General features: G+C 40.0%; 1 protein-coding gene across 1 annotated transcript; it reads left to right on the forward strand.

Moving 5' to 3' along the window:
- Window positions 1–1,026: 1,026 nt before the first annotated feature.
- ugt8 (UDP glycosyltransferase 8) lies at window positions 1,027–25,608 on the forward strand. Its single transcript, XM_039807584.1, has 6 exons — window positions 1,027–1,255; window positions 7,449–8,281; window positions 12,604–12,746; window positions 19,022–19,098; window positions 21,797–22,016; window positions 22,230–25,608. Exons 2-6 carry the CDS (start codon window positions 7,451–7,453, stop codon window positions 22,609–22,611), a joined length of 1,653 nt encoding a protein of 550 aa, XP_039663518.1. The 5' UTR covers window positions 1,027–1,255; window positions 7,449–7,450; the 3' UTR covers window positions 22,612–25,608.
- The last annotated feature ends 197 nt before the right edge of the window (window positions 25,609–25,805 follow it).

The raw sequence follows: 25,805 nt of genomic DNA on the forward strand, positions 1-25,805 counted from the left end.
ACACACACACACACACACACACACAGTGAGTGGGATAGATAGATAGACAGATCAAATATACTCCTCTAGTTTACTTTGCTTTATAAATCAGCTAGAAGCCATTAAAATGGCAGGTTGTGAAAAATCCCTTTGAGTGTGTCGGACCATTTGACCACTTACTTACACTTATCCATTTATTACGTAACACCATGTATAACTGCAGACTTGATGACTACTTTCTAATTACATTTAAAGGTACAGACTAAATGGTTTATTAGAATGTAAAAAACAAATTGGCATTTGTTAACAGATAACACATATGTATTAGTTTTTAAATTGATAAATCATGATTTAAATATTCCCTGGTTTCTCCCTCTCAAATGTTTAGATTTGTTGCTTTTCTCTGTTTTATATAACTGTAAACTGAATATGGAGTTTTCTTGCTCACGTCACCATGGCTCTGGTAAATTGCGATGGACATTTTGTTGAGATTTTACAAGCTAGGCCACATAATTAATAATTTCATCGCAAAAATTAATCAACAGATTAGCCCATAATGAAAATAATTGTTAGTTGCAGCCGAACAATTTACATAGGTATAAAGCTGGTATAAAAGGTGCCTTATTAGGAAATGGTAATATGGAATAATAATATGTAGCCTACGGTGTTGGGCATGTTATTTCCAAAATGTAATAGAAAAAACAAACACCATTAAATGTCGGGTTAAAATGCATTGTAACTCGCGTTACTGAGATTGTAACGGGTATAATATTACTGAAATTTAATTAATAATGCGTTATATTACTGCTTTACAGCAAAAAGCAATACATAACTGTAATTGTATTACTTTTGTGAAGTTGTTGGCCTCCTTTATCAATCCAAAATTACCTACATGATAGGCTACATTCATCCCAACTGATGACAGTATAAACACAGATAGAGTCACCTGTAACAGACAATTTGCATGGGCCGATACTCCCCACTCCATCCTTATTGTGTTTTACTCAACCAACCACATTCCATCCCCCCCCCCTCCTATCTCGCACACTGCTAGTCCCGCCTTTCACCGCCCCTGTGAGAGGGACTGGGAGTTTAATGTTCCCTCTGGCCGTCTTCGATATCCGGGGACACATTTTTACTTTACTGGCATTTTTTTTTCTCACCACTTTTTATGTGTTTTACTTCCTCGACACTTTAATTTGCGTCCAAGAAAATTAGACCTAGCCTACTGCAGTTTCACCGCCCCACCTCACCCGAGCAACATTCAAACCACAAGGTAAGGCGAACACACGCGAACTAAGTGCGTGACACAACAGGTGTATCGTAAACTCAGCCTGGTTTACAAAACATATTTTTTCATACTTTTTTTTCACGCTTATAGTTCCAAAGAGTAACTTGATATTATTTAAGTTGACAGCAACTCTACATGTTGTTTGATGTTTTTACTGAAAGCTCAGGTGAGACGGTAGAAACCTCCGGAGAGCAGGCGTAGCCAGGTTTGTTTGTTGCGTTCAAGTCATTTGCGAATGGATTGATTCGGCTATAATTTTGATCTACTGTAGCATCACCATGGGTATATTTTGTTAGGCCACAGTTTTACTTTGATAGTTTTGCATTGCATTATAGTATTTTAAATGCGTTTTTAAATGCTATTTTTGCTATCTGGATTATCAGAGTTGTTGAGATTTATCACCCTTGTCACATAAACCGAGGTATTTTAATTGCATATTAAACTAATATTAAACACACCTATGCTGCCAGGTTGTAGGACTACTGGCATGTATATTACAGTTATTATTCGAGATTTATTTGAAATATAGAGATTGTACACAAAACTTTTTGATTCAGTTACAGCTGTTCGGAGGTAACGGCTCGATCTGAATCCCCAAATTATGTCCAGTTGGCTATCCTATATGATCTGAAAAGTATAGATGCACTACACTCCAAAGCCTATTTCCCCTAAATGCAGTGCTTCTCTTTTGCTTCTTACACCAGAGCACCTGTTCTGCTTGTTGCACCAAACCCAAAACGATCACAAGATTAACAACCTCCAGACATTTTTTTGTGGTTTGGCTTGAGCACTCAAACTGTTTGTGTCATGAGGTGTGCCTTTACCCAGAGCTTAACCTTTATTTATTTTTTTTTGTTTTTTTTACAGTAAGGGATAAAAGAATAAACCCATCTTAAAGGAGGCTGGCTGCCAAAGTTGGGAAATTGTGTACTCAAGTATTAAAGTTGTCAATCCTAAATTTCATTTCAGGAATTCCCATTATGGGCTGAATATATTGTGTATGGATATTTTACTAGTTTTTACCTCTATATCCCTGTTTGCAACCATTACTCAAAATCATCAGTGCTTCCTTTTTTTGCAGTGCATTAGGTTAATGAGATACTGTGGATGGTTACTGGACACCTTGCTGCTTTGTCTCAGTCCCTTGCTTTATTTGTTATACCAACTGTCAATACTTGGTAAGACAGAGCCTGTCGTACCTGTTCTTGTGCATCGATGGTTGTGTTGTGGCAGAGGTAAAGAGTACAAAGTTAGCAGGGACATGTAAAGGAATATGGCACACATGATGGCAGATAGGTGGAAGGGATGTGGTTTTAATAGGACACTGAAAGTCTATCTGGTCTGTAGAGTTCCATTAAAAACAGCATTGGACTGACTAGAGTTAATGTGAAATTGGGTTCCTCATGATGAAAGCCCAGTAGGCAATTTTGGAATGATAATTCAACAAGTAGGCTTTATCTATATCCAATATACACTTTCTATCAATTGCTGATGATATATGTTTAAAGTTATAAGGGCATGCAGAGAGACCATGTTGCCATTATAAACAGCTCCTCATAACCCTTAGTCAAAGTCAAGTGTTTTTTTCTGATTACATTTTTTTTTCCAAGCTCTTGACCTAAGCTTAACTTATCTACAAATTGCTCTGGGCTCCACCATTCATGTTTGATTTAATAGCATACTTTGCGCTAATTAATGCTAATGTGACACATGCACTAGTCTTGCCAATCTTGGCCCTTAATGGACAACATTTTTTGGGGGGGAGGGTGGGGGGAAGTCATGAAAGGGGAGATAGATGAGAAATGACATGCAGCAATGGGCCACAGGTTGGAGTCGAACCTGCGGCCGCTACATCAAGGAGTAAACCTCTATATATGGGTGCCACCTCTACCAGGTGAGCTACCCAGGTGCGACAACATTTGGATTATTTTGCAACAAGCAAACCTAAGATCAGTTACGCTTAATTTGAAAGATGTGAGGCAGAATAAACTACTTGGACTGAGTTGTGTTAGATTTATCATCAGTTCTTGGAAGTCACATCTCCCCTCTCAACAGGGTGCAATGAGCTAATGAACCCCCAATGTGGAAGCAGCAAGGCTGCTCCTCTTGCTACGCGTAACAAAGAAAGTGTGAGTCCAGATTATAGAGTGATAGTCACTGTATAATTACCTTCTTTTGTCACACTAAATAGATTTAAATAGCTTAATGTGAAAGCTGTAATTGGTTTGATTTTCAGTGTTACACAACTGAAAGCTGCGATACAAGGCATTTCATTTGAGATGATAGCAGAGATATGATCTAGTTTCTAATTTAGATTTTTTATTATTATTTAAATTTTGTTTGTTGAGGCCTAAGTGGTAGTTTGTTTTGCAGTCTTTTGAGTCTGAGTTTGAACTGTCCATATAAAGCAGACCAGTATGGTGATAAACGTGACCTATAACACACAATGGCACATTTGCATAATGATATAAATGAATGTAAGAAAATATGTAATTTTTTTTATCATGTATCTATTATTGTTGATATATTTAAGATATATTTAAAAATATGAAAGGTGAAAATACAGTGGATGCAGAGTAAAATGTAAAAAGAAAGTATAGGCTAAATACTGTATATTTTGCTGTTGGCTTTTGCTTGTACACAATATTTATGAGTTAGAGTTAATAGACTCACAAGTAATAAAATAAAATAGAAGAATAAGTAATGTTAATATGATATGTATGCAGGTAGAGGCATTGGTTGTAAAATTTACTCGGCTATAGGTTCAGAAATTTGTTTCACTAATAGTAATGTAGCTGTTAAGCTGATGTCTCATATCATAGTATCAAATTGATATACCTCCCAGCTCTAATCTGCTTAAAGTAACTTCCTTATTTAATTTTAAAATATGTTTCTTTTATATAAACTATAAACTCCACTTTGTCTTCACACCCATTTCGTATCCTTTTAATTCTCTCAATCCAGATCATTTCCTCAGCCCTCCCTGTGCGCAGGGTAACCAGACTCCATTGTTAGTAATTTAAGTCATGACGCATTACAGTCCTTGGTAGACAGTGGCTGGTTTCTATAGTTACCGCCAACAGTCTGGTCTGAGAAGAGTTTGTAATGATATCCTCAGGACAATGCTAAACAAAATGGTGGCCATATTGAGTCCTCTTCCCACCAGGCCTCAGCTGTTTGCAGAGAAAAACAGGTGGCTGATACACTATACTAGATAAACCTTTTAAAGGTGCTCTAAGCGATGTCACGCGTTTTTTAGGCTACAACATTTTTTGTCACATACAGCAAATATCTCCTCACGATCCGCTAGCTGCCTGTCCCCTGAACACACTGTAAAACAATGCGGTCTCTGTAGACAGCCCAGGCTCCACAACGGCAACAAAAACAAACTGCGCCAGCCTTCACCGCGAAACATAACAGTGTTCCAGCTAGGGCTGGGCGATATTGACCAAAAGTCATATCCCGATATATTTTGGCTGAATATCGATATACGATATATATCCCGATATTTTTTTCCGCGAAGTGAGAGCAAATGTTCAGTCAAAGCCCAAATCAAATATGACATGTCACAAGTAGTTTCATAGAAACAGTTGCAAAATCAAATAAATAATAAACCGGTTTCTTCACCTGGTTCATGATTAAATGCTCAGCTGTTCAAATAACAATAAAATGTAAACCTAAATACTGTATAACAGGAGTAACTTTTTTGAAATCAAAGCTCCATAGGCTATTTGTGATTCGTTCCAAAGGTCAATTAAGCTTTTGATATTAATATAATCTACTTTGTTCAAAATGTAATGCCTCATGCCTGTAAGCCTAGGTTATAGTCCCATTCTTCCACTTGATACTGCTTCCACTTAAGTAAACTAAAAGATGAACTATCGACTACAAAACAAAGAAACTAATTAATGTGTTAATACAAAGAATATTTATTATGATCGGTTCACAGATCTGAGTTCAAACGGAAACTTCACCCTTCTGAACTAAGAGTTTCTGCTTCAAGGTGAAGTTTAAACAGACTGAAATGTCCAGGCTCATTCCTCCACTATTTATTTCTGTATGTATTTATGGCGTTACATGTAATTTTAACGGGCACTGAGCTCCAGATCCTGCAGCCGCAGACGGTCGCTGCCCCGCTGTAGCCTCTCTCCGTCTCACCCGCCGCCGGCAAACTTAGTGGAACTTTCCGACCGATATCGACATACAGTTCGTCCTGGACTACGTGTAAGATCCTACCGATCACCACTCGTCTTTGGCTGGTCCGATCTGGATCAGCGGGGACTGGCGCAGCAGCCAGGCGAAGCTGTGTTTTTGCCGGGGAAGAGACGCTCCGCCGGCCACGGGGCTCTCCGCCTCCCGCTGCCGCCGGAGCTCAGATTGCTGGTCGAAGGCGGCATATATAATCATAAAACACATTGTCACCTGTTAAATGTTATCCATTGCGGTTTGTTCTTTTCATTTCCTCTATCGAACATAATTAAGCAGTACAAAAGTCCGGCATCTTTAGCGTTGATCTGAATGCTTCGGACCCCTGTTCCAAGATGGCGGCGGGTTTTGACGTATGTTTAGAACCTCACGGCGACATATCTATGGGAGCAAGGATCACATTTGAACTATATCGATATATGCGATATGGTCTAATTCCATATCTCATTTAAAAATATATCGATATATTTGTTTATATCGATATATCGCCCAGCCCTAGTTCCAGCCAATAAGCGACAAGAAGGATTTGGGAGTGGCGGTTGGGGGGTTAGTGCGCGGAAGGGAGGGGGAGTGGACGGGATGAGGAGGAGGGAGGGGCGAGCTAGCCTCAGTTTTGTTTGACAATACATCGAACGTCAACAAGAAGTGACGTCTGCCAACATTGCTTAGAGCACCTTTAAGATGCTATCAGGAGACGGTCAGCGGAAACAATATGGGCCATGCCATTTGATATACTGTAGATTCAGACGTAACCTCGTTACCGTATTACTCGTGATGCAAGATATATCTTGTGCGGCTGAGAGAATATAACTACATATTGTTGAGGATCGCAGGGTGCTGCAGCCTATCACAGAACACATTGAACGAGAGGCAGGCTAAGCCCTGGACAGGTTGTCAGTGTGACACATACAGATGCAAAATCACATCCACACCTACGGGCAGTTCAACTTTCCTATTTCCCTAATCTTCCGGTCTTTAGACTGTGGATTGAAAGCCACACAAACGCTAAACCCCACACAAACAGGAACAGCCAGGTTGGGTTTAAACAACGGACCTCTCCCAATGTATTTATTTGCTTAAGGTTGATTACATAGTACTATGCTAACACATGTGTAACAATTGTGCAAAATCCTTCTTTACAAGGCCTCAGTACATCAATTTCTTTTGGCCTTGTCTAAAGTTATGAGCTGATAATCTGAAGCACCATATTTAAACAGATGGATGCTGTCTCCAACGTTTCAAAATGAGAGCTCGTAGGTTACACATTATGTAAAAAGGTCAATACATAATAAGTCTGCTGTCACGCTGTTATGTTGTCTTTAGTTAAACATTTGGAGTACTCATTTTGCTATTAGGCACAGACACCAAAGTCACAGTCACACTTTTATCATGGAGTATCATTTATACATTTACCCCCCAAAGGTCAGCACATTCGTTAAGCTGTGCAAGGACAGCTTGGGTTAGTCATTGTAGATTAGGAAAACCTGAAAAATCATTAGCTGTCCATAAAGAGGTGTCCAGGGTTGATGTTTAATCCAAGTAAGAAGGAGAGTGTAGGCATATCGGGCACAGGCTTTGACATGGTGGCATGATAATGGTTCTTTGTGGTTGCGTTTGTGAATAGAGTGGCCGGAGGTTAAGAGTGACGTTAGTGCTGCTACCCACATCATGTCAGTGACGGCTGTGCACAGAGGGAGGAGAGATGAAGAGGTGTTTAGAGCATTACATTTATTTCCAGAGTTGCCTCCTTGCATCATGGGTGACTGATAAATTTGGCCCCATTTGCCCTAAATAATTCTCCGTATTTAATACATAATGGCTGTATGAATCATTTCTCTCACCCAATACTAATCAAGGATGTTTATATACCTGCTGAGCAACATTGATTAATATCTGTATTGTGACACTTCTTTGTCCTCTGTTTTTATTGAAATGTCAGGCGTTAACATTGTTCATTTCTTTGTAACTTCAGCCATGCTTCTACCCTCTTCACTACTACTCCTCCTTGGCCTCCTCACCTGGAGTCCCAGTGCATCATGGGCCGCTAAAGTGATCGTGGTCCCACCCATCATGTTTGAATCACACCTCTACATTTTCAAGACGCTGGCCACGGCTCTGCACCAGGAGGGCCATGAGACCCACTTTCTAATTTCAGAGGGTCGTGGGGTGCCCCCTTCCCCTTACTACCACTTACAACGCTACCCAGGAATCTTTAACAGCACCACAGCTGACAATTTCCTCCAGTCAAAAGTCAGCAACATCTTCTCAGGCCGCCTGACATTTCTGGAACTGTTTGATATACTTGACCACTACTCTCAGAACTGTGATGCTGTCGTTGGCAATGTTGAGGTAATGACCCGCCTCAAGGAGGCCAAATTTGACCTGCTGCTGGTAGACCCTAATGAGATGTGTGGTTTTGTGATCGCTCATATCCTGGGTGTGAAATATGCCGTGTTCAGCACAGGCCTGTGGTACCCTGCTGAGGCGGGCGCCCCAGCCCCACTTTCATATGTACCCGAATTCAACTCATTGCTGACAGACCGCATGTCTCTGGTCCAGAGGATTGCCAACACAGCTGTTTACCTGGTGCAGCGCTTTGGAGTCCGTTACATTGCATTACCCAAGTATGACCGGATTATGAAGAAACATGGAGTGAAGCCTCAAGTGGCCATGTCTGACTTGGTGCAGGGCAGCCGGCTGTGGATGCTATGCACTGACTTGGCTCTGGAGTTCCCCAGGCCCACCCTGCCACATGTGGTGTACATAGGAGGCATCCTTACCAAGCCCCCCAATCCACTTCCACAGGTGAGAAGTACTGAGAGACACACAGGCAGCTGACAAGCAAATGGGGAGATTTGTAAAGACAGACAAAAGGTTTTTGTGTTATGGTTGTTTGGTCTCATGTACAAGAGTGTAAGAGTAGTAGATTATCAATGGCAAATCAAGTGAGAAACTTAAAATAACCAGATGGCAATGTCTGTTTGTGGCTAATCCAACTAAGTAAATACCTGACATATCAAGGGGCTTCAGCACATTGATTCAAATGTCATATAAAATCCATAAATCAGTCCTGCTCATTAATATGAAACATTTTCCACAATGGCCTAATGCACCCAGAAAAAGGAGAAGGGATAGGTATTAACCATACAGAAAACTCTCTGATGGATTTCAAATTTATGTCAGTATGAGTTTGACTATGACATTATGCAAAAGTAGTATGTTTTTTTGGGCAGGATGGAAAGCCATATTGTTATGTTTTACTTCACTCAGAGAAGTTTATCCTTTTTGAATTACATATAAGTATAGTTTTGTGCATTTACACATTTGTCTTTTTATTAGACCATTAGCAACACTCCACTTGCCCACATGACTGTTTCAGGCTCTGCCTTTCTCAGTATGTATGTTCTGTGTGTGCGCCCTAAAGGACTTAAATATAAAAGCAACAGGAAGAGCTTGTTCTTTCATTTGTTTTTTATTTTTGCATAGATCTATCAAATATCTACCAATTGATTTTTATTGATTAATGTCAGTTAATTATTCATGTTTTTTGTCATGTTTTGGGCAAAAGTGGTGGTAACTCTTATCTCTTAAATCTAGAACTGTAACAATTCCAAATTTTACTGTACAATTAATTGTCTCAGAAATAATTGCGATTAACAATATAATTGTCTCTTTCAGTCAGATTTAAAAATATTTATTTATGTATTTCTTTTTCAAAAATATAAAGTTGTGAATGAATCCCAGGTTACATCTTTTGGTTATATCACTGTAATGTGACCCAGATAATGTAAAAACACAAGTAAACAGCCTATGAAGTAAACTACGCGTCTTTATTATCATACAACATGAACATAAAATTGACAATTACCATCAACAGTCTTCCCCCTTAGGACCTTAGCTAATGTTAGCAATTAATTGCGGTTAAACAAAGAAACAAACGACGAAAAAAGAAACTGAGATTAGACAATTATGTAATAATTGTTACAGGCCTACTTACATCCCATTCAAGAGAACATTTTTGTTGATGGGTGGAATCAAGCCACCACTTTTGTCACTCTTGTATGATGAAGCTCTTTGTAAGTTCACATACAGAAAATACACAAACATGTTTTTCTTCGTATTATCTCCCCTCTCCTGTCTTAACAGTCTGATTGAGTTTCAGTATGTTTTGTATCTACCCTTGCTTGTCCCCATTGTCTCGCCTATCATTAGTACCTCTTATTCTCTATCTATCCGGCTGCTACAAAGCGGTCCTTTATAGGCGACGATGCTGGGGTGAGAATGGGTTTGGGTTGAATGGACGCGGTAGATTTTGAGCAGAGAGGGAGGGGTGTCATGGAGAGCAGAGGCGGGTGGTGACGGGCGGGTTAGTCCAGTGTTCGGACGCCGAGGCCGGGCCGTTGGTATCTACTGCGGGGGGTGTTGGAATGCCACTTCAGCCAATAAGGAGCATTGTGGCCTTTTTGTGTGTAGGGAGTTATAATGGAAGTGGAGGGAGAACGAGGCCATTGTTCTGGGCAGAGCTCTGGGGACACTGAGACTCTTTTATAGGTTCACTGAGGCTGCGTTGTAGGGACAGTAGGGCTGCGCTCCTGGGACACAGAGCCCAGTGTGCCCCTGATGTTGCTCTGTGCCAGGGCCAGCCTTAGCTGCCGCAGCTGGACCATTGGCTTCCCTCCCTCTACTTGTCCTCCACTTCTATCCCTCCAACATGGCTTCTCCCTCACCTCACACTGTCAGTCCATACATCGTCACTTACCAGACGCTGCTAAACTTTGCTAAGATATGTGGATAACTCATTTGAGTAAAACAGGAACAGGGTCGGAGGAGGAGGAGGAGGAGGAGGAGGAGGAGGACATTGTCTTTGTTCTTCCACAGGCGTGTCATGTTTTCACTGCCTCACGCTGTCAGTTGGTAGAAACTGATATGTACCGCAGACCTCCTTCCTTTTCTTTTGATTTAACTATTGTGCTGACATTTAAAATGTTCCAGAAACTTTTTGATAGACAAAAGCTACAGTATACCAATATAGGTAGGATAGTTGGCAGATGTAAACGTTTACATGTTTAATCATGTAAACAGTGCTCATGGGGTTTTTGTTTTCCAATGAGATAGTTGCAGTTTTCTTCCCTAACTTTAACCCTGTCACCCAACTTCATTAAAAAAATGACATACAAGGTAATGTGATAAATTGCATTTACATTATAGAGATGTTACCATATTAACCAGTTTCAGACTTACTGTTCATGTCAATATCTAAGTTGTAATTACGACTGGGAGCTCTCTGATATAGCCGACTTGGATCTAAATAATGTAAGTGTCTAAAAGCAAACAAACATGGACACCACAGCTTTGTCGATATATACATCATTTAATGTTAACTTGGTGAATTCATACCTCCACTTCTGACTGAATTGTAAGATTTGGGGCAATTTCTTCTAGAGAAAATAGTTGGAAACAAAAGATTTGTCAGTGAAGTCTGTGGATTACCCAAAGTAACAGGGATCTTGTTTCTAGAGAGACCCGCTGCTGTTGCGTTTTCTTTGCGCATCACAAAAGAAATTCCTTTTTCCTCTATTGTATTGCAACTGTATTGAGTTGGCAGCATAAACATCAGACATCTGAAAACTTGGCACATAAAATTAAAACTGCGTGGCTAGATACCACAGAGGGTACAAAAGGAAATATGTTTTTTTTGGATTCAGGTGAACTGACCCTGTGTGTTGAGAATATAAAGATCAGAGGAGAATGTTGTAGAGTGGACTTTATTGTGAATATGTAGGATATTTGTTATGAATCTGATGGCTTTCTCTATTGACTTTTGTCTGGAGTTTTGTAAATTATTGTTAATCAGCAGTGCTGCTAATTCAAGAAAAGTTTCCAACACAACAAAAGGTATTGTATTTCCGTCCCCATAGTCTAGATCGACGTTGTTTCATTTATGGGATACTGGAACCAACAATAAAATGTATATTCATCTTTTTTTTTTTTGTAGAATTCTGATCACACACTCGACAGCTGTTTGTATTCCAGAGCTCGCCTCCCTACTTGCATATGTTCCACCAAAACAAGTTCCTTCCCGAGGCTTTTTTGCAGAGGCACCGTTTCTGCGTCTGGGGCTTAGAAATGCCATTAAACCAGAGCACGTTTTTCTCGTATCTAGGAATGTTGTAGCCAGACCCTCCTCCGTAGCACTGTAGAGGAAGGTCTGGCAATGCGAGACTACCATCCCCATAATACACCAGCATTTGTGTAGTTTCCAATTTTATATTAATTGATTCATCAAGGTAATGCACACAGTTTTCATTTTGTACAAACAGGGTTTGTGAAAAATGTTGATCTTTTGCGAAAATGTGCTACTTAATATGCTATTTTTGCATTTGAAGTAAATTGCAACAGGCAGCATTTCAGATTGGTTGCTTTATGGACTTTCAACATTATTTATTAATGTCAGAATATCAAATGATAATGTGTAATGCACTAGGCACCAAATTGCAAAATGCAAGCTCAGCACATCCTTACTTGCAGTTCTGAGGCATTAACTTAAATACATTTAACAGCTTCATGCATTAGACATTCTGTTTCTTGCTTGATAAACTTCTACTGTGGACATTTCTTAAATTCATGGATTTTAATTTAATTAGTCTACATGGAAATATTTTCACCAGCTGCAATATGATAAGATGGCCCTTGTTAAGGGGCTTTATAGTCTGGGACTCTGCTTATATGCCTTTTGCTTTTCAAATTACAACATTATAAAAAAGTGCAGTAAGGTCTATGACATCTCACTTTAATTTATCTTAAACAGTGTTCAAAGTTTATGCGAAGGGTCTGTTTTATTGGTGTCAGCAATTTATATTTAATGGGTTAAAAATAATCTGAGATGTTAAATTGCAATGATCACATTATGTCTCCAGTTTGGGTTATTTGAATGCTTGCAAAATACACATGAATGAATCTACTATGAAATAAGGGACTGGGGGGGGGGGGAAGGGAGGAAAATGATGTGCTCCATAGCATAGTAGTGTTTGCATTGTATTATTGTAAATCTTTTCTCAATGGCAAAGACACTATGTATTTTGCTCTTTTTTTGTTGCTGTTATTGTCTTTCTCTTATATTTCCACAGGACTTTGAGGCGTGGGTGAATGACACAGCGGAGCATGGCTTTGTGGTTGTGTCGTTTGGAGCTGGGGTCAAGTACCTTTCCCATGACATTGCTCACAAACTGGCAGGAGCCCTCGCCAGGCTGCCCCAGCGTGTCATCTGGAGGTAAAGTATATATTTTTTCTCACTTATACAGGACACAGCTGCCACTGTGACAGATGTGTACAGGGTTTTCTGGTGAGCTTCAAGTTACTGGATTTCCTCCACTCTGCACTCTGGGGCCTCTGAATGTCAGAGGATATCAGAATTTTATATTATTGTTTTATATGGAGCCCCATAATCAGCTAATGTTACTGCTGTTCGATAAGGCATTGTAAAATAAAGGCAACACGTTGTTTCTCTGTCTTTGTTTTTAGACCAACGTCTATGTTACCACCTCACACTTGCTTGAGGGTGTTATCTGAAGTCATCCAGTTGATCAAACAGCATTGAGTAGCGGATTGGATCCTGACCCTTAAGAGAATTTGTTCAGGAAAACTTAAGACAAAAACTAATGATGATGGCTTCAAAAGATCTTTGCATTTCATTTAATTTAGCAAAGTCACATAAGAGTGATTTATCCAGAACATTTGCTCAGTTAAACACACCATTCAGTGTCTCACTCATAAACATGCAAACAAATACCGCATGCTTGTGTTATGTGTTGCCCCGATTTTCCACTGGGTGCGTCTGTGCTGCGTCTGGCTGCGCCTGGCTGCGCCTGGCTGCTTTGTTTTGTCCTCCGCCACATGCCATACTACACCGGGAGCGTCTCAGAAGCGGAGCGTCTTGCTGCAGATTTTATTGTCTCTACAAGTGCTTTACAGAACAATCCTGTATTTATTAAGCTAGTATCTACCTTCCACTCCAAGGACTCCTACAGTTAAACTCCATGCCTTCTCTTTTCTGGCGTTGTCCTTATAAAAATGATCTGTGATGATGGTCTGTTTTTCCACCTCCAAGATGAATCTCTTGTGATCCATGGCAGTATAGGAGACAAATACGATATTGGGGGGGGGTGTGTTTTGGTAAATTGACCGGATGACTGTTCCCCTTCCTGACCGGCTGTACGAACGGCCAGCGGCTCGCGTAAAAATAGACCTGGCGCATATCTTTAGCAGAGCGGAGAGCCGCTTCACGCACACTTCTGGGATGCGGCGCGGCTGGTGAATTATCAGGAATTGATTTGAATGCCCACGTTGTTGCGGGGCTCGCGATGCGCCCAGTGGAAAATAGGGTTTTGGGTTACTGTTAGGTACAGTGGTCTGATAACATGACATTGTAGGTAATTTGCTGCAGCCATGGGGCAGGCTACATATGTCTGTGATGGGGAAACTAAAACTATCGCAGTATCTGTGCACGCATGTGTCCGTCACAGTGTATACACCATGAATGCAGATGTTTGTGTTCAGGATGAACTCATAACAAGAGGTCCTTCACAGTTTGTGGTTGCCCAGTTAGAGAGATAGGTGTGATTAAAATGGTTGGTTATGTAGTGACACTTGTAACATTAATGATACACTGACTATGACCTGAGCAGGAAAACAAAAAATAAGAGAAGGGCAAGTCCATCCATGAACCTGTTAATCCTTTACTCTTATCTCAGTATATGTAAGAGATTGTGATTCATTGACCAACTTCACATTGTTTTTGTGTCATTTCTATCCCATAGTTGACAAAGGACTAGTTAATTAGACTAAAAACTGACTTTCTTGAAGTTGCATAATCCTTATGAGACAATGCAATTTGTTTATATAGGTATATCTTTTCTGGGATGTCCAAGGAGTGCATCATTAAGAACTGCAGGAACAAAGCCATGATCTTAGTAAATATATACATGCGGCTCCCAAACTGGACATTTTTCATAGGTATATGGTGTAGCTGGGTTAATATTTAGGTATACATGAGAAACATGTGCCTGTGTGCAAAGGTAGGTGAAGGTCTTGTACAAACACTACACAATTTACAATTATGTCATAACTGACAGCATGGCTAAGTAACATTTGTTAGGTATCTCTGTGCCAGATAATTACTGTTTTAAAGTGTTGTTTTTATTTGGATCATACTGCAGATTTCAATTCCAGTTTTGCTGTAGTTAATTTTTAAGCTTGCTTAAGTTTGTTTGTTTTTTTTCTTTCTATTTTGTTTTAGTTTTAGCTCTAGTTTTAGCATTATCCCAAGCACTCCAGTTATAAGTTTATTTTAGTTTATTTGTTATTATTGACCCAATGGAGATGGATTACTCAACTTTGACTGGTTGATTTTTTATTTATTACTAAATACATGTAATTATCAATATATATATTTCAAAAAATAATTAAAAAAAAAAAAAAAAAAAAAAAAAAAAAAAAAAAAATATATATTTGCTGTGACCTATAAAAACAGTAAAATAGCTGAGATATTGCACTTCTGGATATTGCACATTTGCTGAGTTGTAGTGACCCTATATACAAGCAATACAATGGGGAGTAAATACGTACAAAGAAATATACAAAGGTGCAGTTGGAACTATCAATAGTAATATCACGTTGTTCCGTTAAATTTTCTTCTAGCACAAGGTGTGACATTCAAATGTGTGCAAACGAGTGCAGTAGTTGACTAACTGCAAAAAGTTGGATTATGTTCAAAGTTACCCATTAATTGACACCTCAAAGAGAGGTCAGAAGAGTGATCATGTGAGTTGGCGAAGCGGGAGGATATGAGATAAAGAGGAAGGAGACAGAATAATTGTTCTTTTTTTCCAGAAACAAAATGTAATAAATTAGTAGAGGATAATACGAAGTTGATATGAATCACAAAGCAGAGGAGGAAATTAAGTACACTGCACACTAAGCACACTGGATGCGTGGCGTTTCTGTTGTGTGTCAGTTGCGTGGTGGCTGCGTGACGTTTTCTATGTCTTTGCACACCGCTGCTGCTGCTAGCCTTGTCTGTACACATGTATGTTTCCCATTGATAAAATGAAATGCCATGTTAAACATAAATATATACTGGAAAGGCAGTCCAGGGTGCTCAGGAAGTTCAGTCAAATGTTTGAAGGTGCTCTTTGGGGTCGGGAATTCAATTAAATGTAGAAAAAAAAGGAAAATCCAAGGCACTCTTCTTCAAAATTATTTAAAAAGCCTGGGTGCCCGGATAGCTCAGTTGGTAGAGCGGGCGCCCATATACTGTATAGAGGTTTACTTCTCGATGCAGTGGGCCCGGGTTCGACTCCGACCTGCGGCCCTTTGCTGCATGTCATTCCCCCCGCTCTCTCCCCTTTCATGTCTTCAGCTGTCCTATCAAAAAAGGCTGAAAATGCCCAAAACATTATCTTAAAAAAAATTTAAAAAGCCTGACGTAGGCTGTCTGTGCTGCTACGTGTGGGTTGCTTCTCCGCATGTCTTTTAAAGTTTCTATTATGAAATAGCCAGTAAAATAAAGGCTTTTTAAATAATTTTGAAGAAGAGTGCCTTGGATTTTCCTTCTTTTCTACACATAAACACACTGATTTGATTACAGCAAAGACAACGTCGGCAGTATTGACAGCCAAATAGGCTGCAGAATATTTCATTCTGTATTGACAGGTGCAATATTTGAAAATCCATAATTATTTATTATATTTTTTAAATTACATTTATATCTGCATTTATGTCAAAACCTAGAGACTTTCAAACATCAAAATGTCATTTATTAAACATATTTGTGTCAAAATGACATAAACATATTTTTGTATTCTATTTTGCCTTCCAATACGCTTGCATGTCGCTTGAAAAATAGGCGTCAGACCTATTTCTAGCATGCACACGTTTTCGGCGCGGCTCACGTAGGCAGTGTGCAAGCTTTAACCTGATAACATGGGAGCCAAAATAAAAATGGACACTCATGGGAGCTAAGAGTGAGAAAAATCAATCTCAGTTGGACTATGACCCCTTTCGCACAACCATAGCAAAATTAGCCGCACTCTTGAACTATTCCCATTGCATTTGCATGTATTTACTAAAGCCTTATACCAACATTTGACCCTGTATGCCTTAATTAACACAGGAGTAGTTTAAGTGTGTGACTGCTTATCTTCCTCGGTTGTCTGTACTCACCTTTTTGAGTGTGTGTCTGCAATATTTGCAATTTTATCACATGGAAAAGAGAATTGGAAGCATTAGGTAGTGTATAGAGCTGGGGAAAAGCAGAATACCGTGGCATACTAGGAGCAGGGTTCAACAACAGACACTCATTATATGACTGAATTTGTGGGTTTGGAGAACTCCATGCATTTTAGTGGCTAGAGCTGGGCAGAGTCCCTGGTGCGATCTAAGAGGATAAGATTGTGGTTGTCAGAGCGCTTACCAGATTTGTGGGCAACCGGTACTGTGTGTTATTATGAGGGGTGCGGGAGTTGCTTTGGCATGCAACATGTGTGAGAAATAATGTGTGATAATTTGTGTAATTTGTAATCATTTTCATTTTAGTTAGGAAAATGACCAAAGCTAATCTCAAGAGATGGCCCGATACCATTTTTTGCTTCCTGATTCCGATACATGAACTTGCGTATCGGCCGATACCGAGTACCGATCCGATACCAGTGTGTCATATATTTTATTATGTTTTAACAGCTGTATACTACTATCCATGTATGGATGTGATATGATTTCTACCTTTGTTGTCAGTCTGGCTCAGGTTAAACTCTGTGAAACATGAACAAACAATGAATGCCACAGAACTTTATTTTATTGTCCAGTTTGACAGTCAGTTAAAACGGAAAAAGAACATAAATAAACTACTTTAACGTAGATTTTCTTTAGGGCTTTATTACGTGGTATCGGATCGGTGCATTAGCTCCATTACTTACCGATACCAGTGTTTTAGGCAGTATCGGAGCATCTCTAATCTCAAGCACTGACTGTTCACAGGAAGATATAAGATAATGATGCTCCACATGGAGGTATCTGACCAGGTCTACAGGTGAAGTGGGACAATGATCTTAAACTTGTAGCTACAGGCAGGAGCCTCTTGTAAGCCCCAATACATTGCATGTGACATTGAATGGTAATCTGGCTTTCAGTGGCCCTGCCAAATAAATAGAAAAAGGAAGAGGGCCATTGAGAGGGACAGGGACCAGGCCAAATGAATTGTGTCATTGATAATTGGCTGCATGAATGTAGGCTTTGATTGGCAGGACAGTGAATTGGTGCTTTGTTGGGGAGAGAGAGATGAAAGACTTTGGGTTTGGGAGGGAAGGAGACAGAGATGGACGAATGGGGGTCGTAGTGTTGCATGCATATGTATTGTGTGCTGCATTTGTTGTAAAATGCTTCCGCACACACAACCACAGACACCAACAAACAGACACAATGCTGTACACATCCACCACTACCCGTAGAAGACAAATGGTTAAAACCTAAATGTCTGGGTGAACAAGCAAAGTCCTTCTGCTTTTTGTTTAAGGAAGAAAAGATCACTATAAAATTCCCCTTTGTTCACTTTCTGCATCATATAAATATTAGACTCAATTCATTTAGCCCTCTGTATATAGTATCTCTACAGTATATATTGTACCCCCTATACATATTGTACATCCGCTGCCCTCAGTATGCATGTCCCTCATGCCGAGAAGTATCACCAATGAAAGAGCAACATTTGGTACCTATTTAAGAGTACAACACTATATGTATCTAGTAAAAACACAAATAGAGTACACAAGAGTAAAGGTAAAAATACATAAATTAGCCCAACAGAACTAGCCTCAGACAGATAGTATAATGGCTAGCTTGGTTACTAATAAACTGATAGCAGAAAAACTAAATTACAGGAATTGTTTAACATTTTGTGAAATACACTGATTCACTTTCTTAAATTCCTAGAATTTTGTGGTAAACATCCCCTCTAAAAAACAGTGATGCCATTTTTACACTTTGGTTTTTGTACAGATTAAACAAATGAGATATAGCATGATAATTAGTGAGGCTCGGAGGTACTTGTATGTGGCCTTTGTAACCCTTGGACAGAGCCAGGCTAGCTCTTTACCCCTGCTTCCAGTTTGTGTGCTAACAAGCTAAGCTAACTGGCTGCTAGCTGTAACTTCATATTCACTGTGCAGACATGAGTGTGGCATTGATGTTCTCTTTGACCTTTCGGCTAGAAAGCGAACAAGTGTATTATCCAGAATGTCAAGGTGTTCTTTTAGCAAATCAACAGTCACGAAACCGTTGAAATAAAAGTGTAGGCCTACCTACAGATAATGCTCCAACAACGGTATTTGGCGAGTAGATAAAAGACATTTGCACATATCTGACAAATATGAAATACTGTGTGAATATCCAGTGAGGGATTTTGTTGGTGTTCGTACACTGTGATGACAACATAATCTACTAAAAGGTAAGATAAAATATATCATCATTATTTTTTCTTTTTTTCTTCCTTAGATTCTCTGGACTTCCACCCAGTAACCTTGGTAACAACACCAAGCTTGTTGATTGGATGCCTCAGAATGACTTATTAGGTGAGTACATTTCGATGACACCACATACTATAATGTGTACTTCCTCTTTTATTTCTCTTATTAACAGTCAAACTGGCTAACTGGATATATTGTGTATATAACCATATAAACTGAAATGTATTTGTCTGGATCAAGGCATGTTTAACACATAGCTGTTGTTTGGTGTTTTTATATGAGATGTTCCTACTGATGGTGTGGCGGACTAGGTTTTGTGTGGCTGGGTTCCTCCCATACCTACTTCTACCACAGTTGTGGGTAGAATGTGAATGTGTAAGCCACTATGTGCCTGTCAGGAATGAGAAATGTACAAAAACATTCAGATATTGAGAGCAAGCATTGTATTCTGCATTGGTGTAATAGCACCGTGGTTAGCCAAGCCTGTGAATACTGCGACGTTACGCCTGTCTGACTTTCTGGTAGGCCAGTAAATGGCATTTTAAAGGGACAGTTCACCACAAAACAGTACAACTTATTATTACTATTACTGTGTTGCACCAAAGTGCATTTATTGGCATTAAATGTAAATTTTTATTCAATGTATTAACTACAGTATCACCATCTCCTTCAAAATATAACAACAGTTGTGGGTTAGTTTTAACTGAAGCATGCTCTCCAACTGTCTTTATCTATTGAGAGGAAATAAACTGGTTATAGTTAAAGTCTATGAGTTTCTGTGAGTAACTGTGTTCTCTTTGGATAGGAAAGTTGCTGTATATAAAAATAATTCCCTACCTGCCCCATACTGGGCGGTCTTTTTTTTTCCCTCCTCCAAGCTTGGGTTCTCTACCAGAGGCCTGAGAGCCTGAGGGTTCTGTGCAGTATCTTAACTGTTCCTAGGACTGCTCTTCTGGACAGAGATCTCAGATGTTGTCCCTGGAATATGCTGGAGCCATTCTCCAGTTTGGGGGTTACAGCCTTGAGTGCTCTGATTACCACTGGAACCCATGTTGCCTATGTTGTATGCCATGTTCTACCTCCTCTCTAAGCCCTTGGTATTTTCCAAGCTTATAGTGTTCCTTCTTCTTGATGTTGCTGTCACTTGGGATTGCTACATCTATCACAACTGCCTTCTTCCGCTGTTTGACGACCACCACGATGTCTGGTTGGTTAGCCCATCACAATTTGATTTGATCAGTCCCACAGGATCTTAGCTCTGTCATTTGTCAGCCACCTTTAGAGGTGCCTCCCAGTTTAACCTTGTGACTTAATTTAACAACTTCAGCCCATACTCTGCACAGATGTTCCTGTATACTATGCCAGCCACTTGGTTATGGCGTTCCTAGTCTCACTTTGCCAGACCTTCCTCCACAGCGCTGCGGAGGAGGGCCTGGCAAGTCCATACAGCATCCCGGGATGGGAAAAAAACATGCTCTGGTTTATTGGCATTTCTTTAAACCAATCACAATTGTCATGTACGATGCTAACCACTGGACAGAGCCATGGTGCCACCGCAAAATAGCCTTGGGAAACTTGTTTTGGTGGAACGTGTACGTTCAAAAGTTGTTTTAATCGTGCAACAGAAAACTCTGATTGGACAGATAGTCTAGCTAGCTTTCTCGTTTTACCCTGCAGAGATCTGAGGAGCAGTTAACCATAGTCCTCACAAATCGACCAGAGCTTAAAATTCCAACACAAAGAAAGCGCAACGTAACAGACATCCGGCTGAAAAGAGTGACATCTGGCGGAATTTCCGGCAGCAACGGAGCAATCCCGGAAGTGGACCGTCTCGTGGATATAGACTATGGTGTTCGATGTATGCTGTACCTGCCTGCATCTTACACCCCGCTGTTTTGTGTTGGACTGTCGCAGGGACGTCTCTACACAGCCTACACCTGGGGTCATGTCTGGTATGGTAGGCCCCGGGCTCTATTGATGATGTGCTTAGCCCCTGTACTTGTGCTGCCATGATAAGTGCCTCTGTGCTATCTTTCAGACCAGACTTTTCCAGCCACTGGTATGATTTCCCAGAATCAGCCACTTCTTCCATCTGTCGAGAGAAAGATGGACATGCCATGCAGGGGCTTGTCCTTCCATTATGGTTCCTCTTCTTCCCCGGCCTCTTCATCATCAGGTTACTGCTGCCTGAGATAATACTTAGCAGGTCATCACTTGGAGCCATCTTCCTGATGTACTTTTGGATCTTTGTTGTTTCATCCTGGATAGTGGCTCTGACACTCACTAGTCCTCGGCCACCCTAATTCCGCTTAGTGTATAGTCTCAGGGTGCTGGACTTGGGGTGAAACCCTCTGTGCATTGTGAGAAGCTTTTTTCTCTTGATATCATTGGCCTCTATCTCTTCCTTTGGCCAGGTTATTAAATCGTATTATATGACCCTGATTAAGAGGGAAATTCATTTTTGCTGTGTTTTAGGTGAATTACATATTTTTCTTTTTTTATTGTTGAAATGGATATAGAGAAAGTAAAACTTTTATATTGAAATTCCTACCTTAATTAAGCTAAAACTTAGTTAATTATACTGTTAGAAATTATACTGACACATACTCACACAGATCTTCGGTCTTCCTCTAACTGTAAACCGTTCTCCCCCCACGTTCATGTAGTGGGGTGCAACAGTGAGACACTGCTGAGTGTGCAGCAGTTAGTGGGATCTACTATAAACCGTAAATTAGTCAAAAATGACTAATGAACATAATACCTACACATGGAAAATAACATCCCTCTTCCACCTATCATCTAGGTCATGCCAACACAAGGGCCTTTCTGAGCCATGGTGGCCTGAACAGCATCTACGAGGCCATGTATCATGGGGTGCCAGTGGTAGGTGTGCCCCTGTTTGGAGACCACTATGACACCATGACTCGTGTGGCAGCCAAAGGTATGGGTATCATGCTACACTGGAAGTACATGACCGAGGAAGACCTCTACACAGCCCTGACCAGCGTCATCAAAGACGGCAGGTTAGATGTATAAGTCTTGTATGCACAGTCACACACAAATGCTTTGTATATTAGTGTTATTGTTCATTAGTGCCATCTAGTGACCACATATGGAATCATCTTCATCTCTCTTTCATATGGTCGTGCTCTCGTGACTTTGTGCCCTCTAGCATGCCCATAAAGACTTGTCTCTTTATATCCTTGTTATCAACCTCTGTCTGTCTCCCTACCCAGGTACCGCCAGCAAGCACGTACTCTCTCCAACATTCACAAAGACCAGCCAGGCCACCCTGTAACCAGGGCTGTCTACTGGATCAGCTACATCCTACGTCACCACGGTGCCAACCACCTGCGCTCTGCCGTATATGAGGTGTCCCCCTACCAGTACTTCCTGCTGGATGTGATTTTCACTGTAGGGGCTGCCTTGGCTCTGATCATCTTTGCCCTGCGACGGTTGGTACGATTGCTGAGGGGGAAGGCCGGGGACCAGAGCAGAGGAGGTGGTGTCCCCAGGGATGATGGTAACATGGTCAATGGACATTGCCATAGCGAGAGCATGGCCAACGGGAAACACAAACGCAATGGCTCCTTGAAAATCGAGAAGAAGCTGAATTAATGTTTTGAATGACCAAAAGGGATGAGGAAAAAGTTGCCCCAAGGACTCAGCTCTAGGTTTAGTTTAGTGGGTTAATAAAAGCTTTGAGAGAAAGCTGTTCTTAGGTCTGTGTCGAGAGGCAACTGCTACTCAGAGTGAGCAAGATGCTGTAGGATACACAATGCATCGTGTGGGGACAAAGCAAGGCATCGGGTGCTCAAAATCTGTGTGTGTGTGTGTGTGTGTGTGTCTGTGTGGGTGTATGTGTATGTGTGAACTGAAGCTAATTTAACGAAAACTCTAATAAAAGAAGCTACAGCAATACAACACCAAATTGGAAAGTCATTGAGGATCAAACACAGGAAAGACACATTGGGAGGACATTGTTTTTTCATGTACATCATTTCTCCTGCAAGTTCCCTGTTGTCTTCCTGGCTTCCTTACCAATGGAAGGATGATGAAGAGGGGAAATCCTGAGCGCCAACTCCTCATCCTCAAAACAAAACAAGAAAACCAATGGATAACTTTTGAAATAGTTAGGATTTAATGTTTTTAACTGCAAACTCTGCTTCTGTGTGTCTGGTAAACTGTAAATAGAGGAAACATCTCATTATTACTGTACAAATGCATTTTAATGATGGACCCTTTTAACCATTTTAATCAAATTTTTTATTTATTTAATGTGTCAATAGTGTGATAGCATTAAGGTAGATGTACACTCCCTCGTCTAAGCTCATATTGGTGAAATAAACAAAACAAAGACTAACAGCTTCAGTCATAAGTCTGCACAGGTCTGTGCTTTCTGCAGTTTAATCATCCACAGTATTCATGGTGGTCTTGTTTCAAATTAATGACAGAGTTGAAAATATTTTAAATTTTTCCCTTTTCACACGGTAGTGCCATCCTGTGACTGCACTTAACCGTGCAGTGCCACATTATCTCCTAACTGACAGTTGGCTCTGGTAGATAATAACTTAATTGAACTTTGTTGGGCTTATCAGTGTGAAAAGGGTGATCATGTTATCATCCAAATATATAATAATGATGACAACTCAGGATACTGTGGATAGGCAGAGCCAGATCAGAAATGTGCTCAGGGATGAGTCCGAGCATTATTTATTTATGATGCCTTGCTTCGTTAGTCCCATATTTTAATTCTGCATCCCTATCTCATCTATTTATTGATTAATAAGGATTCGTCACTTGATTGTCATTTTTAGTGCTACACTAGACTTTGTGGATCATTCCTCTATGATTCATTCAATGAATCATTTCTAATATACTGTATGTTGCAAATGCTATTTTTAAGTTACACAGTTCAGGTAGAAATCCATTCATTGCTTCTCTTCTGCAACTTAAAGTCTGTTAGATTAAGCTATTGAGGTTTATGTACAGTTAGACCATATGTAGGTAGACCTTATGTAATAGACCTTATGTAATTATATTAACTTTTGAGTGTGAATGATTCACATTCTGTATCTTTCCTTTTATAATGCAAATACTTGTGTATGCTTGACTACATGTGTATGTATGCTTGTTGCTGTTTTAGATAACTGTGCAGGTTGTACAGAGTGTATGGATGAAACAAGACAAATGAGGTATACTTTAGCCCACAAACAAAAAACAACCACTGGCTTTTCTGCCATTCTCTGAAGTCTACTTCATACTACGTGTATGGCCATGCAATTGATTCTTTAGGTTCTTTTCTTTAAATAAGACTGGAGTTGTCAGTAGCTGTTTTTATCATCTTATGTGTCAATCCACTCCACTTTATTAGATAGAGGAAGGGTGTAAGGAGGGTGAAAGAGTGACTTAGTAGTAGACAACAAAGGTAAACCCAACTACTTCTACAATGAATAATACTGTGTCAAAAGTGACACTGATCCCCGCAGTGAAATAGTCTTTTCTTGAACCCCCCGTTGAAGAGATCAAAGTACAGGGCGAGCTGGAAGAGTATCTTTGGAGTTTGTGGGGATTCAGTATCTTGCTAATGGACATTTCAGAAGGGCAGGTCCTCGTGGACATGGGACATACAAATCTCATTAACTTGAGACTTCCAGTTGAACCACCAGGCCACACTTTCTGTATTTACCTCCATTGTTCCAGCAGCACAGCCCAGACATCTACATTCTTACGTTTTAAATTGCAACCACAACTGGCATTCTAGCAAAGAGAGTTTACCAAATTAATAAAGCATAGCACATGGACAATATAGCTATGCATTTAAAGGAAACAGAATACATGCTATCACTTAACCTGTCAAAGTTGCTGAGGACTTAACATCCAACCAACATATATGTTCACAAATCCTGTATGATAATTGAGAAAAGCTTCATGATCTTCCTTTCTCTGTGAGCTACAAATACACTTGCACAGACCGACCCCGCCCTGCTGAAAAAAAGACTATTATACTTGAATCATCACCATTATCATCATCTATAGCAAGTTCAGCTGTTGGGTATGGTAGGTAGGCCTGCAGGTGCTACACAAGCTATGAACAGGGTCTGGAGAGAAAAAAAAAAACCTTTGTGAAATACATTATTTTTTTCGTTGTTTTTTTTCCAGTATTGATGTTCTAGCCTACATAGTTAAAGATCCACCCATGCCCATCCTTTAACTACTCTTTTTTTTTTTTATTGTTTCTGTACTTACTCAGCAGTCTGATGTGTCTCTGTTCTTGTGACGTTTACATTTCATCAGCTTAAGTTTTCTTTGTTCCGTCTTCAATAGTGCACTTGCTTGTTCCATTTGTCCACCTCTTTGTCTTACTCGTCATTTCCTGGTGTATTCTGCTGTCATTGTATTCTTGTCTTTTTCTTCCTCCTCCTTCCCCCATTAAATATTAGATGTTATTAGATAGACAGAGACTCACTCACATTTTTAAACTTTGATTTTACTTTGATTTTAAAATGGCATAAAGTCCTCAATTTTCCTGTCATGTGTATCCATGTTGTAAATAGAGCAATGTAAACAAAAAACTAATGCTGAATAAAAAATACATATTTTGTTTGCAGAGATGATTGAAACTTTTTTTCTCAAAAAGTGGCCATGGTATATTGGGTTGTCTCTATTTTTGAAATATAAATTGAAAGGAAAGCCGAGAAAAAGTTGTACTGTAATGACTTAAGTATGTCTAACTAGAAGGACGCTCAGAGAGCTCAGACCTCCGCCAAGGCATGTCCTATCTCACAATTTTAATGCAGTGTGAATTTTCC

The sequence above is a fragment of the Perca fluviatilis genome, chromosome 1 (genome assembly GCF_010015445.1).
Source record: "Perca fluviatilis chromosome 1, GENO_Pfluv_1.0, whole genome shotgun sequence".
NCBI classification, from domain to species: Eukaryota; Metazoa; Chordata; class Actinopteri; order Perciformes; family Percidae; genus Perca; species Perca fluviatilis.

Excerpts from the sequence above, each read along its gene's own strand:
- ugt8 (XM_039807584.1), top strand. The coding sequence starts at position 7,451 with ATGCTTCTACCCTCTTCACTACTACTCCTCCTTGGCCTCCTCACCTGG. Across the intron at positions 8,282-12,603 it reads CCCCCAATCCACTTCCACAG|GACTTTGAGGCGTGGGTGAA; the intron begins GTGAGAAGTACT and ends ATATTTCCACAG. Across the intron at positions 19,099-21,796 it reads GCCTCAGAATGACTTATTAG|GTCATGCCAACACAAGGGCC; the intron begins GTGAGTACATTT and ends CCTATCATCTAG.